Below are 15,016 nucleotides of genomic sequence, written 5' to 3'. Positions count from 1 at the left end.
AAAAAAGCACCAAGTTTTTTGTGGTCAATAAAAACAGGACATCCAGCGGAAGAGCAGGGGAAGGTGAATATTGTTGTGAGTGCCATTCTCTACATCTGTAAGTCTGTGGGTAAAAAATAAATAACCGTGAACAACCTGTCTAAGGTAATGGTAACCGTCGGTGCCATCTAGTGGCTGATATGTTATAATGTTTCATTGAATATTAAGTTTATTGCTAATCTGTGTTTTAGAGTACTGTATAATGTATAATATGTGTTGACTCAGTAAGCTGTGTCAGGCAGGAGTCATAGGAAGAATAATGTATAGAGTGTAACATGTTTTATATAAAGTCTTTTATTACAGGAAATATTGTAAAGTGTATTATGTAAAGTATAGGAATGTTAAGTATTTTAATAAACAGTAAGAATAAATAAGCATCAGTCATATGAATACCAATATAGAATGTTTTAGATAAGGTTTAGTGCAACGTAGGGACAAGTGTGCAGGAGAGGGTTAAGTGGTAGATAGAATGTGCTAGAATAGGAAATGAGAAGTGCAGATTCAGCAGGCTAGATAGATACAGTGGTCACCCAGGAGACAGGGCACAGTGTGTGGAGTTAGGCAGTGAGTTGGTAAGGCAGACAGGCCAGGTGAGGGAGTAGTTCAGTTGAGTTGCGTGATAGTAGAGTTCTGCACAGGAGGTCCTGGGATCACAAGCTCTGTATCAGGGTTTGTCCATGCCTCAGGACATATCCTCCATTGTGTCCTATGGACACGGCTGCAAGAGACTGGGACCACAGAAGTCAGACTCGGCTGCTGGAGGGATAGTACTCAGAGTGAGTGTTGGACAGAAGGTTACTCCATGGAGCAGCGGCACTAGAATCGCAATGCAGGAGGAAAGTGGCATGTCTGTCCTAGGAAGATTATTGTGAAATTGTTTATTAAGAAGATTGAGAAAGTTTACTATGAAGATGTCTCTTACGAAGAACGAATGCTGAATAAAAGAAGTTAAAGTTTGAGTTCAAGAGAAATTGTTTTCTGTGATGTATTGCCCAAGTGTGATGTCTATGATGGTGACTAGCGAGGGGGTGGCAGACGAGTCACTGAAGACACCAGTAAATGTCGCACCTCCCAACCGAGGTAGAACAAATGCACAACACCCGTTTGGTAAAGGAGAGGGGAGCGCTACTGGCCATCATCTGGCTCCCCTCTTCATATACATGTTCTCCAGTGATGACTTGTTATGTCAATAGGTGACCTCTAAGGTTAATCACAGTCAAGTGTTGTTGACATGTTCCTGGAGATCATGAGGATTCAGAAACCAACATGGGACCAACAAGAGGCAGAATATTAAAAATGTTTTATTGTTTTAATAAGTCAATCTATGCAAAATCTGTATAACGATCTGTCTGATTTGTTGTATATTTCTCATTTCAAATTTCCCTGTGACTTGCTGCAGATTTACCACATACATTTACCCCAACAAGTCTGTTAGGTGTGTAGACTTCAGCGGGCTTTACACGGTACGATATTGCTAGCAATTGCTATCGTTCCCGCCCCCATCGTGCATGCGATTTCGTGTGATCGCTGCCGCAGCGAACATTATCGCTACGGCAGCGTCACACGCACTTACCTGGTCGGCGTCGTCGCTGTGATACCGAACAATCCCTCCCTCAAGGGGGAGGGACGTTCGGCATCACAGCGACGTCACCGCGATTTCACTAAGCGGCCGGCCAATCAAAGCGGAGGGGCGGAGATGAGCGGGACGTAACATCCCGCCCACCTCCTTCCTTCCGCATTGTGGCCGGCGGCAGGTAAGGAGATGTTCCTCGCTCCTGCGGTGTCACACACAGCGATGTGTGCTGCCGCAGGAGCGACGAACCACATCGATAATCAACCATTACCAATTTTTGGTTTTGGGACGACCTCTCCATGGTGAACGATTTTCACCATTTTTGAGGTCGCTTAAGGTCGCTGATAAGTGTTACACGCTGTGATATTGTTAATGACGCCGGATGTGCGTCACTAACAACGTGACCCCGACGATAAAACTTTAACGATATCGTAGCGTGTAAAGCCCCCTTTACCCTCATAATGATAAAAAAAAGTACTAATTTTTTTTCCTTTTTCTTACCTCCAAGATCAAAGACTGTGTGGAATTCACTGAGATCAAAAGCTTGTATAACATCTTTTCCACAAATGTTCCATATTGTGTCCATATTATGCATAAAATTCACCATCTGCTCCTCTGATCTAAATACAAATTAGACACAAGAAAAACAGGAATAGCACTTTATACTTCAAAATACAAAGCATTATGGAGCAGGTACACAGTGATGGGTTGGAATTTCTTCCTCTGTTAAAAAAAAGACAGGACTGGACACCTACAGCAGTGATTCCACTGTAAGGACAATCACACTGATAACCTCTTGTGATTTCACAGCAGCTTACTTGATTGATTCCCTGTTGTGATGTTTTAGCAAATTACATAACTGAAACTGCCAAGTGATGTACTGTAATAGTAGATCATCTGCCTATACCCTGTTGTGATGTCACAGAGATAACCTGTTTGAAACCTTCTTATAATGTCACAGTAGTCACATGACTAAAACTTTCTTGTAATGTCATTGCAGCTCAACTCATTAAAAACTACTTGGAATGAGGGCGCTCGTCTGTAATTGTAATTCCCCAGAAGCTTACGTGAGTGAAACACTTGTAAGGAGGTGGACTTGTTGTTGAATTCCTTACTGAAAACACCTATCGGGTTATGTAATGTGAATTATATCTTGTGTCATTGTCAATGTAATGTGTCATATGAACTGTGATATGTATAAATGTGTGTAATGATGAGCACTGTCTTGTGAGGGAGTTGAGTTCTGCCCAATAACCGACAGTGAACAGGGTGTGACGTTGCACACAGTTCACATGCTGCATCATTAGGAGGTTACTCACTGACTTTACTGGTCTCGAAGGTAGCACACAGGAGTACAGTTCTTTTAAAAGTTTAGCAGTTTATTAAGACTTGTAAGGAGGTGGACTTGTTGTTGAATTCCTTACTGAAAACACCTATCGGGTTATGTAATGTGAATTATATCTTGTGTCATTGTCAATGTAATGTGTCATATGAACTGTGATATGTATAAATGTGTGTAATGATGAGCACTGTCTTGTGAGGGAGTTGAGTTCTGCCCAATAACCGACAGTGAACAGGGTGTGACGTTGCACACAGTTCACATGCTGCATCATTAGGAGGTTACTCACTCACTTTACTGGTCTCGAAGGTAGCACACAGGAGTACAGTTCTTTTAAAAGTTTAGCAGTTTATTAAGACAGCATAAACTACATTTGTAGTCCACTTCACACACTGATGACAGTCCGTAACACTCACAGTAAAACCCCACAGGTTTGGATACCACTTTCTCCAAGAGTATCCCACTGACCCCCAGTCAGCTGTAGTGAACCCAGTATCTCTCGGTGGGGTTTCCTTCAGAGAGGCTTCAATACCTCTGTTGGCTGATGAGCAGCCTATCCACACTGGCTGCTTCTCAGACATACACACTCTGCAATGTGCCAAACATTAGACTCCATTTTAAAAGACAGCAGTGACACCTCCAACACACCCATGGGTGGGGTATATGGATGGCCAGACCCACCCATCTCTCCAGCCATCCATCATCATGGGCCCTATGAACACCCTAATAAGAACCTGTGGCACTACAGGTACCAGCACAGAGTTCCAGAATCACACCACTTCTGTGGTACATAGTGACCATTCACAATCAGGTCGGTCGCCTTGTCACAAGAGTCAAAGATAGCTAAAAGTTGAAACAAGCCCATGGTTGGAGAAGTTTGTATGTAGAGAAAGAGACAGTTTTCCTTTGAGATGCTCAGATAGGGCCCAGCGTGTGACTACAACAGACTTATGGTCTGAAAGGTCATCAAAGATGCATGAAATGAGTGACCTGTGGCAAACAGGAGGAAGGACACCGAGACCAAGTTAGGGTGATTTAAAAAGATTGAACAAGATAAAGAGTAGGGTACTCAGGTCCAAGAACTGACCGGATCACCCTAGTTAGAAGGGTCCAGATAGAAGGATGACCTACAGCTCCTAAAGGTAATGGCCCAAAGATGGAATAGTTTGTGAGACAAAGTGACTGTCCCCAGTAAGAGTTCCCTAGGCGTCTGAAAGATTGATGCTTGACTCCAGCCAAATTGTCTCTAGGAGGAAAATCAGATGTGAAACTCCAGGTAAGATAGAATGGCTTTCACGGACTGTAGAGTTGTGTTAGGCTGGGTTGTGCTGAAAATTGCTAGACCTGTGAGAACAGGAACATCCCAGATGTGTTTGAAGAATATGTGCTTGAAAATACTCTTTGCTACTGAAATGTATGAGAAGTCTTGTACCCGCTATGTGGTGTATATAGTTATCATTGAACAACTGTTCAGTTAAGCTCCACTGTTTAAAAGAAAGTGGTGGGCTCCTTTTCAACACGAGCTAACATCAGGTCCTGGATACCCGAAGCCATCGGCAACATGTAGCCTCCACGTACATACCACCACTACAACACTAAAGCACACACCCAGCCAAGACCTCATCTTTCATGTAGTTTCAGAGTATCAATGAACAGCACTTCATCCACGACTACTGCCCCACTCCACTCTACATTTGACAAAGTCAGCAGGATCAAATCTTGCCGATGAAAGAGCTGACCAATGAAGGTATATGCTACTGTGATGATGGCAACCATTACATCAAGGTTCAGCTCCAAAAGAGAACCCTGCCCATCGTTGGCATCAGAGGAATGAAAGGGCATGAAGGCGATCATCCAGCCCCCAAGACGTAACACCTACTGGAGGGAGTGTCACTGGGAATGCCAGACCATGTTGTTTATTGTCCACCCACTTGGATGAAGTGGAGAGAGAAGGTCCACTCACTGCAGAGTAATAGCAGGGAATGGATGGAGACCTGGAAGAAATGAGATGGTGAGCCGGAAGAACCCCAGACAATACAAGGCAGAGCTCTGATACAGGACGCTGAGCAGTGGGACAAAGACATTTTGTGAGCAGATGTTGGAGAGAGAGCAGATGTATATCATGGCAGAGTGAAGCTTCATGTAACGAGAATGAGAATTGGTGGTGGCCTGAAAGGGCCCGAAGATAAAGCGTGCACAGGTACTGTGTCTGATGGCCCTGATGTCAGAGGAGGTAAGACCAGATAGCTTGGGGAGACGGTCACCCAGTCTCCTGAGAAGTAGGCTGAGCTGAAGCTCTACCTCACTTCTCAGCCTGTCCCATGGCTTGCGGAAGGGCGAAACAATTGGAGGCTTTAAAAGGGTTGCAGAAGAGAATTTTTTAGACCAGTATACAAATTTCGGTGTGTCAGAATATACCTATTAACTGTTCATAAAATTTACTTTTTATTAATATACATTAAAAAATTTTAAAGACAAGAAACAAAAAAACAAAAATATTTTTTCAAAGTGAAAGTTACCAAAATATCAGTTCCTTCATCCGACTTATTGAGGCACTTAAGAGATGAAGAGTAGGCAAAAAATTGTCTCAAATACTCAATACTGAAATAGGAAAAAGGGAGGAAGGAATAGGTTAATCTTTCCTTATTCTTACCCTATCGGGATATGTTCCTGCCTGCCAGTGGAGCACATCCTTAGTTGACCGATGCCCCCATTCCTCGGCGGCTCTCCCTTTTCCTTTACCTGACTCTCCCTTTCCAATTGTGGCTTAAAGGCCTCTTCAGCGGTAACAAAAAAACACCCTAATGTCTCCTGGCACCCAAATATATTTATGAGAGAATACAGAAATATTCAGCACAATATAGGAGCATTTCAAAATGTAATGACACCTTATGAAAGTTCCACTAGACTGTCCCTCAGTCCTCTTTCTCCTACCTAGCAATGGAGTACATCCTTATTTTTTCGATGCCCCCATTCCTCGGCGGCTTACCCTAATATGCCCTGAATTCCCTGTTGTTAGTTCCAGGGCATCAGTCACAAGGACCTTTTGAAATATGAACAATAGGGTTTCAACATAAATTAACACTTATCTGTCATTTCTTTGTTGTAGGGTGCTTAGAGACATCCAATAAATTCAAATCATAAATTTCTCTGGACTTCGACGCGTTTCACTTCATCAAAATGGTGGACGGAGTTCATCAGGAGATTTTTTTCATAGTGGCATAATAGCCTCCTTAGATGTGGTAGCCTCCAGGGATCAGAGCAGAATGCTAGGAGGCTATTATGCCATGAAAAAATCTCCTGATGAACTCCGTCCACCATTTTGATGGAGTGAAACGCGTCGAGATCCAGAGATATTTATGATTTGAATTTATTGGAAGTAAATTTTATTAACAGTTAATAGGTATATTTTGACACAACAAGCTTTAAAAGGGCCAGTTGCTGGTGGGTTTCCCTTCAACCTCACTTAATGTCTCGACCCTGCCGGAGGTCCTGCCCCAATGGAAACTCCAGTTCCCAAAAGGAAGCCTTTTGTCACTAGGGAAGTATGAGTTGCAGATGTGATCAGAGGAAGACGGAAGAATGGGTGTGGGCCCAGCTGGATGGCCCTGAGAGTAGAAAACTCGCCCAACAAATATCAGAAGAAATGCTGCTATGCTTCAACCAGAAGACAGGTTAAGGCTTCCTTGATGGAAGATGGAAGATGGCACCAGGTTTATGTACATGCCAGGTCCCTCAGTTATGGTTTCAGTCTACAGCTCTGGGACGTGTATCATTTTCTGAAAGAAGATAGTCTGCGAGGGTGGTTCATGAAGACATAGTTGGAAAGGTCATCAAAACTGTATGCAGTGGGTGAGCTGTGGCAAAAAGAAAAATGGAGACAAAGACCAAGATAGCATGATCTGAAAATATTGACTGAGATACAGAGTACGGGACTCAGGTCCAGGGACTGACATTTATATAAGATCGCCCTAGTCAGAAGGGTCCAGATAGAAGGACAACATGCAGTCAGGCCCAAATTACCTACAGTTCCTAAAGGTAATGGGCCAAAAATGGAATAGTTTGTGAGACAAAGCGACTGTCACATGTGAGAGTTCCCTAAGCGTCTGAAAGCAAGACATTTGACTCCGCCCACATTGGCAAATCTGTTCCTCTAGGAGGAGAATCAGACGTGAACCTTCAGGGAAGGTAAAATGGCTTCACGGACTGTTGTGTGGCATTACGCTGGGTTGTGCTGAAACTAGCTAGACCTGTGAGAACAGGAACATCCCACATGTTTGAAGAATATGTGCTTGAAGATACTCTTTGTTACTGAAACGTATGAGAAGTTGTGTACCCGCTATCTGTTGTATACAGTTTTATTTAAAGAACTGTTCAGTAAAGCTCTGCTGTTTAAAATAAAGTATCTTTGTTAAAAAGAGTTTATATCAGGTCCTGACCAGACGAAGCCATCAGCAACATGCGGCCTACATGGGGATACCACTCCTACAACACTAACGCACACACCCAGCCAAGACCTTGTCTTTCATATAGCATGCTGGGGCATCAGGGGACCGTTGTTCACCTATAACTATTGCCCCGAGCCACTCTACACACTCTCATCATATTACAGCAGTGTACCCAACAACAGAGGTCCCTAGAAAATGAACATGTATGTGAGATCCTTCATTGCCAAATTCCAATTTGATTACTAGTCTCATTCCATGGACTAAAAACCAGGCTTTGTGCTAGTCATCATTAACCTCAATGATGACAAGTGCAAAGCCAGCACATAGACATCAACAATCAAATCATGTGACAACACAGAAATCTGCTTACTATATCATCTACAGTATATATACAATGTGGGAATACCATGAGAAATAAGAAAAAAGGGGATGTGCTAAGAAGGAGATCACCAGAACAATGATATCAAAAATATACAATATTTTATTGTAGAAAAAGACACCGACAAAATTTTAAAAACCTCTAAAAAGCATAAAGTGCATTGTTCTACTTCTAGGTGTGCATTTGGATGATCCCATCTACATTTGCCTTAGTGCCCTCATACCTTTTTCTTTTTACGGTGGGAATACCCACACACTAGTTTTTACAAGACAATATAGATTTCTTAATTCAGCTGCTACCCTACTTAGTGGTTAATTTTTCAGTACCACAGAATTAGAGCGAAGCAGCAGTGCATATGTGCAGCCATCACTCCATTCAACGCCTCCTGAATACAGCCTTGTGGCAAAGGTAGAATGCGGGGATCCCTGCAATTAGACCCACACAGATCCAACAACCAGCACCTAACCAGTGAATATATTGGAATACCACCAAAAATGCTTTTAATTACATATATTGATTTTTCTCATTCCAATAGTGGAGAGGGCAATAGCGGGGAGCGAGCATTTTCTTTTAAACTTCTAATTCACTTGAACATTTCTTAAAAACATCTCCAAAATGGTTTAAAATAGTTACAAAATAAAATGGAATTGCAGCATATCTACATAACAAAACCATGCTCTCTCCGTGTTTATGCAGCAGAAAATACGTGATGCAGAAAAATGGGCTCAGAACTTCATTTTGTTTGCAAAACCAACAATCAACATGAGTGCTGTGTGCAAAACTTACCTGTAAATAGCTCCAAATACTTCTTTTGAAGATATCCCAAAAGCCCTCTCATACTGACTTTTTCCTTCCCTATGACATAACAAGGAACATTATTTGGTTACTTTTATAATTGACAAAACATTTTATGTCCAATTATCTATTCATGTACAAGAAAGATCCTATATTTTAGGAGCAAAGCTTCATCTCAAATGAAATGTTCCATTTCTGTCACTTTTTCTTATGAACACATCTTAGGAAAAAATAAATCTTAGGCCTCTTTCACACGTCCGTGAAAAACCACGCACGTTTTTCACGGAAGTGTCAAAGGTGCGCTTTGCCCTCCATGAGCCGTGTTTATGGCACACATGTGGTCTCCGTGTGTTATCCGTGATAACACACGGAGAACGGGAACTTTCTACTCACCTGTCCCTGGCTTCGCTGTCCGTGGTGCTGATCTTCGGTCTCCGGTCCTGCCGACTCCCAGCTGCTGCTGCTTCCGGCCTCAGTGAAGTGAATATTCAATGAGCATAATGAGCGACGGTCGGAAGCAAGTGACAGCAGCAGCAGAGACAAGAGGGCTGGAGAAGGTGAGTAAAGATTTTTTATTTTCTCAGACACGTGTGTTTTCTCTGGCGCGTGTCACATGGAACACCTCCGTGTGGTCCGTTTGCATTCCGTGTGACACCCGTGATGCTGAAGAAAAACAGACATGTCTACGTGTGGAGCACACGGGCACACGTATGCTCCACATGTACACACGGTCCACGGCAGAATACGCACGTGAGCGCAGACCCTTTGATTTTAATGGGTCTACGTGTGCACGTGTCTCCGGTACGTGAGGAAACGGACCAAACACGTACTGGAGACACGGACATGTGAAGGAGGCCTTAAACTATCACAGTTTTCTTCAGTCTTACTCTTTCCAACAGGTTGTAACAGCTTATGAGCAATTTCAGGCCTATATAATAATGTCTGTACTTAATTAGTCTTTATAGTCTTTTAGCGTTTTTTTTATATTGTGTAGTAGTTGTAAGCAGTAGAGTTGAGCGCGGTTCGCGGTTCGAGGTTCTCCAGTTCTAGGCTCGAGTGATTTTGGGCCCTGTTCTAGATCGAACTAGAACTCGAGCTTTTTGCAAAAGCTCGATAGTTCTAGAAACGTTCGAGAACGGTTCTAGCAGCAAAAAAACAGCTAATTCCTAGCTTGGTTTCCGCTGTAATAGTGTAAGTCACTCTGTGAATCACACTATTATGACATTTCAGTGTATAGTGTGCGTGAACAGCGCCTTCAGATCACTGCTGTTTCTATAATGGCGATCGCCATTTTTTTTTTTTCCTTGTCTTCCTTCCCCAAGCGCGCGCGTGTAGTGGGGCGGGCCAGCATGTCAGCCAATCCCAGACACACACACAGCTAAGTGGACTTTTAGCCAGAGAAGCAACGGCATGTGTGATAGGATGTCCATGTCACATGTCCCTGCATTATAAAACCGGACATTTTCCTCCAGGACGCCATTATCTCTTCTGCGTCTTTGGTGTCAGACATCACTGTCGCAGCTCCGTCCTTTGTCCTATCGCTGATACAGCTGTATACGCTCCATACACAGCGCTGGACAGCTTAGGGAGAGCACTTTCTAGCAGTCCTTTTAAGGGCTCAAACCGGCAGGGTCAGAGTTAAGGTGACAGGTCCTGAAAACAGCGACAGCGTCTGTGTAGCCAAGGTCAGGGATTTCCTCCCTGCATTTCCCTATTAGGAGGGAATAGAAAGGCAGGCTTCCATTCCTCTACCCAGAGCCCCACAATCCTGGCACTGTACCCTCCTGTCCTCTGCACACTCCAACTCATTATAACTAAGCCATTATACTAGCAAACACTCAGTGTACCTAGTGGCATCCTAAACGTGGCTATTGGACTTTGCTATAGTCACACTAGTGCAAAGACATTTGCAGAGCACGTCTGCCTGCATTGCACACTCCAACTCATTATAACTAAGCCATTATACTAGCAAACACTCAGTGTACCTAGTGGCATCCTAAACGTGGCTATTGGACTGTTGTCTAGTCACACTAGTGCAAACACATTTGCAGAGCACCTCTGCCTGCATTGCACACTCCAACTCATTATAACTAAGCCATTATACTAGCAAACACTCAGTGTACCTAGTGGCATCCTAAACGTGGCTATTGGACTTTGCTATAGTCCCACTAGTGCAAAGACATTTGCAGAGCACGTCTGCCTGCATTGCACACTCCAACTCATTATAACTAAGCCATTATACTAGCAAACACTCAGTGTACCTAGTGGCATCCTAAACGTGGCTATTGGATTTTGCTATAGTCACACTAGTGCAAAGACATTTGCAGAGCACGTCTGCCTGCATTGCACACTCCAACTCATTATAACTAAGCCATTATACTAGCAAACACTCAGTGTACCTAGTGGCATCCTAAACGTGGCTATTGGACTTTGCTATAGTCACACTAGTGCAAAGACATTTGCAGAGCACGTCTGCCTGCATTGCACACTCCAACTCATTATAACTAAGCCATTATACTAGCAAACACTCAGTGTACCTAGTGGCATCCTAAACGTGGCTATTGGACTTTGCTATAGTCCCACTAGTGCAAAGACATTTGCAGAGCACGTCTGCCTGCATTGCACACTCCAACTCATTATAACTAAGCCATTATACTAGCAAACAGTCAGTGTACCTAGTGTCATCCTAAACGTGGCTATTGGACTTTGCTATAGTCACACTAGTGCAAAGACATTTGCAGAGCACGTCTGCCTGCATTGCACACTCCAACTCATTATAACTAAGCCATTATACTAGCAATTTTTGCTGCCAGTTTAAGGGCCGTAGTTGCATTGTCAGGGATATTTATTCTTTATTATTCTGCTGTTAATAAAGCTAGACCACCACTGCAATCTACACCACCTCTCAATTTTTACTACCACATTTTCAGTCCACAATCTTGTCGCAATCAACATGAGTCGCAAAATGACAGATGCTGGTGGAAAGGGGAAGAGGCGTGGTGGAAAAGGCAAAAAAGGTTTTGTCCGTGGGGAAGGTGGCAAAGCTCCATTATCATCTGCTGAAGATAGACCATCTACCAGCAAAAGTAAGATGTCTACTACTTACCATGGACAATCCGATGTGCTCCCTTTTTTACGGACACGAACAACAGGAACAAAGGTAGATGATGGGCAAAAAAGGAAAATGCTTGAATGGATCTCAAGTGATCCAACAAGTGCCCTCTCAGCCACTTCAAGTACCGCATCCAAAAAACACCAGTCCTCTGATTTGTCATCCCAATCAAACTTGATTTCCCCCAGCTCTGAAGTCTCCATCAGCCCTGCACAGTATGGTGGAACTGAGATGGCTGAGTCTGCAGAGCTGTTCAGTCACACTATAGCCTGGGAATCAGAGGTCTGCTCCCAAGCTACAGTGAGTACAGAACAGGAAATGGTCTGCAGTGATGCCCAGAACCTTTGTGACTCGGATTCAGGCCGTGAGGACCAAGTTTCGGAGCATAATGTTGACCCTTTGTCACAAACTGTAACACCTGTGGTTATAGACAATGAGGAACATACTGATGAAGATGAGACTCAGATACCCGATTGGGATGACAACTTAAATATTCGGTCAGGGCAAGAAGAGGCTCGGTCTGAGGGGGAGGGGAGTGCAAACACAACAATTGATGATGAAGTTCTAGATCCCACCTACTGTCAACCCACAGTCAGGCACTCGAGGAGGTCAACAGAGGTGGTGGAGGAGGATGCAACTGATGACGAAGTTACCTTGCGCCTTCCTGGACAGAGTCGGAGTACTGGTAGCACGTCTACAACTGCATCCTCAGCCACCACTCTGCCTCTGAGCATTATTCGGGGTGGATCAACAGGTCGCATGGCCTCTAAGCCTTGCCTAGCCTGGTCCTTTTTTGACATAGAAAAAGATCGCCCAAATTATGTTATCTGTAAAATTTGTCATGGTTCTCTTAGTAGAGGTCAAAACCTCAGCAGTTTGACAACTTCTTCCATGAATCGTCACATGAATAAATATCATATGGCCCGGTGGGAAGCTCACCGTGCTGCAATGCGGCCTAGCGGAGCGAACCATCCACCGCCTGCCCCTTCCAGTGCATCCGCGCACTCGTCATCTTCTAGGACTGTGGGGACAGCTGTCACACCTGTTTTTCCACCCACAACTTCCACCACTGTAACCGCAACAGGCAGTTTGCTTGGTAGGTCGTCAGTTGTTTTGGAAGGGGAAACAAGTGAGTGTGTACAGCTCTCTCAGACATCGATAGCACCAACTTTGGATGAAGGCAACATCATGTCTCCGCCTGCACTTTCCTCACAAACCTGCATTTTTCCAGGGACACCCTACTCACCACCGTCTACACACAGCAGCCAGATCTCTGTCCCTCAGATGTGGACAAATAAAAGGCCATTTCCTGCGACCCATGACAAAGCTAAGAGGTTGACTCTATCCCTCTGTAAACTGTTGGCTACAGAAATGCTGCCTTTCCGCCTAGTGGACACACAGGATTTTAGAGACCTTATGTCTGTCGCTGTGCCCCAGTACCAGATGCCTAGTCGCCACTACTTTTCTAAGAAAGGTGTGCCCGCGCTACACCAGCATGTCGCACACAACATCACCGCTTCATTGAGAAATTCTGTGTGTGAACGGGTGCATTTCACCACTGATACTTGGACCAGTAAGCATGGACAGGGACGTTACATGTCGCTCACTGGGCACTGGGTAACTATGGTGATAGATGGTGAAGGGTCTGCTGCACAAGTCTTGCCGTCCCCATGACTTGTGTGTCAATCCTCTGTCTGTCCAAGTTCCGCCACTGCTTCTGCATCCTCCACCTCATCTGGGTCCTCCACCTCCGCCCCAAGCCTGCCTGGTCAGGCCAGCAGTGTTCTCACTGCGCAGAAGGAATCACGCACCCCTCATTACTATGCTGGCAGCAGAGCGCAACAGCATCAGGCGGTCTTTAGCTTGACATGTCTTGGGAATAAGAGTCACACAGCTGAGGAGTTGTGGTCAGCTCTGCGGTCCGAGTTTAATAAATGGTTGTCTCCACTCAACCTGCAGCCTGGTAAGGCCGTGTGCGACAATGCTGCAAACCTGGGTGCGGCCCTTCGCCTGGGCAAGGTGACACACGTACCTTGTATGGCTCACGTGTTGAACCTTGTCGTGCAGCAATTTTTAACACAGTATCCCGGCCTAGATGGCCTTCTGAACAGGGCACGAAAACTGTCTGCTCACTTCCGCCGTTCAAGCGCCGCAGCTGAGCGACTTGCATCGCTCCAGAAGTCTTTCGGCCTGCCGGTTCATCGCCTGAAATGCGATGTGGCGACACGCTGGAATTCAACTCTCCACATGTTACAGCGACTGTGGCAGCACCGCCGTGCCCTGGTGCAATACGTCATGACGTATAGCCTGGGCCAACGAGATGCAGAGGTGGGGCAGATCACCCTGATGGAGTGGTCTCAGATCAAGGACCTATGCACCCTTCTGCACAGTTTCGACATGGCGACGAATATGTTTAGCGCTGACAATGCCATTATCAGCATGACGATTCCAGTCATTTACATGCTGGAACACACGCTAAACACTATTCGGAGTCAGGGGGTGGGACAACAGGAAGGGGATGAACTACAGGAGGATTCATATGCGCAAGACACAACAACATCACCAAGGTCCAGACATTCATCATCACCAAGGCGCCAGGCATGGGAGCATGGGGGACAGGGATCAACAAGGGCGCATGGTAGCAGGCGAGATGTTGAGGAAGGTGCAGGAGGACATGAAGAAATGGAGGACGAACTGTCCATGGACATGGAAGACTCAGCAGATGAGGGAGACCTTGGTCAAATTTCAGTTGAAAGAGGTTGGGGGGAGATGTCAGAGGAAGAAAGAACGGTTAACACCTCTATGCCACAAACACAGCGTGGACTTGGTCCGCATGGCTGCGCAAGACACATGAGTGCCTTCTTGTTGCACTACCTCCAACATGACCCTCGTATTGTCAAAATTAGAAGTGATGATGACTACTGGCTTGCCACACTATTAGATCCCCGGTACAAGTCCAAATTTTGTGACATAATTCCAGCCATAGAAAGGGACGCACGTATGCAGGAGTATCAGCAGAAGCTGTTACTCGATCTTAGATCCGCTTTTCCACCAAACAACCGTGCAGGTGCAGGGAGTGAATCTCCCAGTTGTAACTTGACAAACATGGGACGGTCTCGTCATCTTCAACAGTCTACACGTACCAGTAGGACCGTATCTGGTGCTGGTAACAGCAATTTTATGGAATCTTTTCATAATTTTTTTAGACCCTCCTTTGCAAGGCCACCAGAGACAACAAGTCTGACACATAGTCAACGGCTGGAGAGGATGATACAGGAGTATCTCCAAATGAACATCGATGCCATGACTTTGCAAATGGAGCCTTGCTCCT

At 44.8% G+C, this 15,016-nt stretch overlaps 1 protein-coding gene across 1 annotated transcript in view; it reads right to left on the bottom strand.

The window, feature by feature from the left end:
* The window catches only part of ASMT (acetylserotonin O-methyltransferase), a 113,250-nt gene that overhangs the window by 22,612 nt on the left and 75,622 nt on the right, over positions 1-15,016 (bottom strand). Inside the window, exons 3-4 of the mRNA XM_075333466.1 lie at positions 8,565-8,633; positions 2,114-2,232 (exon numbers count right to left, since the gene is read on the bottom strand). Coding sequence (XP_075189581.1) covers positions 2,114-2,232; positions 8,565-8,633 — 188 coding nt within the window. The remainder of the gene's footprint in view (positions 1-2,113; positions 2,233-8,564; positions 8,634-15,016) is intronic.

The sequence above is a fragment of the Anomaloglossus baeobatrachus genome, chromosome 2 (assembly GCF_048569485.1).
Source record: "Anomaloglossus baeobatrachus isolate aAnoBae1 chromosome 2, aAnoBae1.hap1, whole genome shotgun sequence".
Classification (NCBI taxonomy): Eukaryota; Metazoa; Chordata; class Amphibia; order Anura; family Aromobatidae; genus Anomaloglossus; species Anomaloglossus baeobatrachus.
The sequence above is the reverse complement of the archived record's forward strand: the minus strand, read 5'-3'. Positions and strand labels throughout refer to the sequence as shown.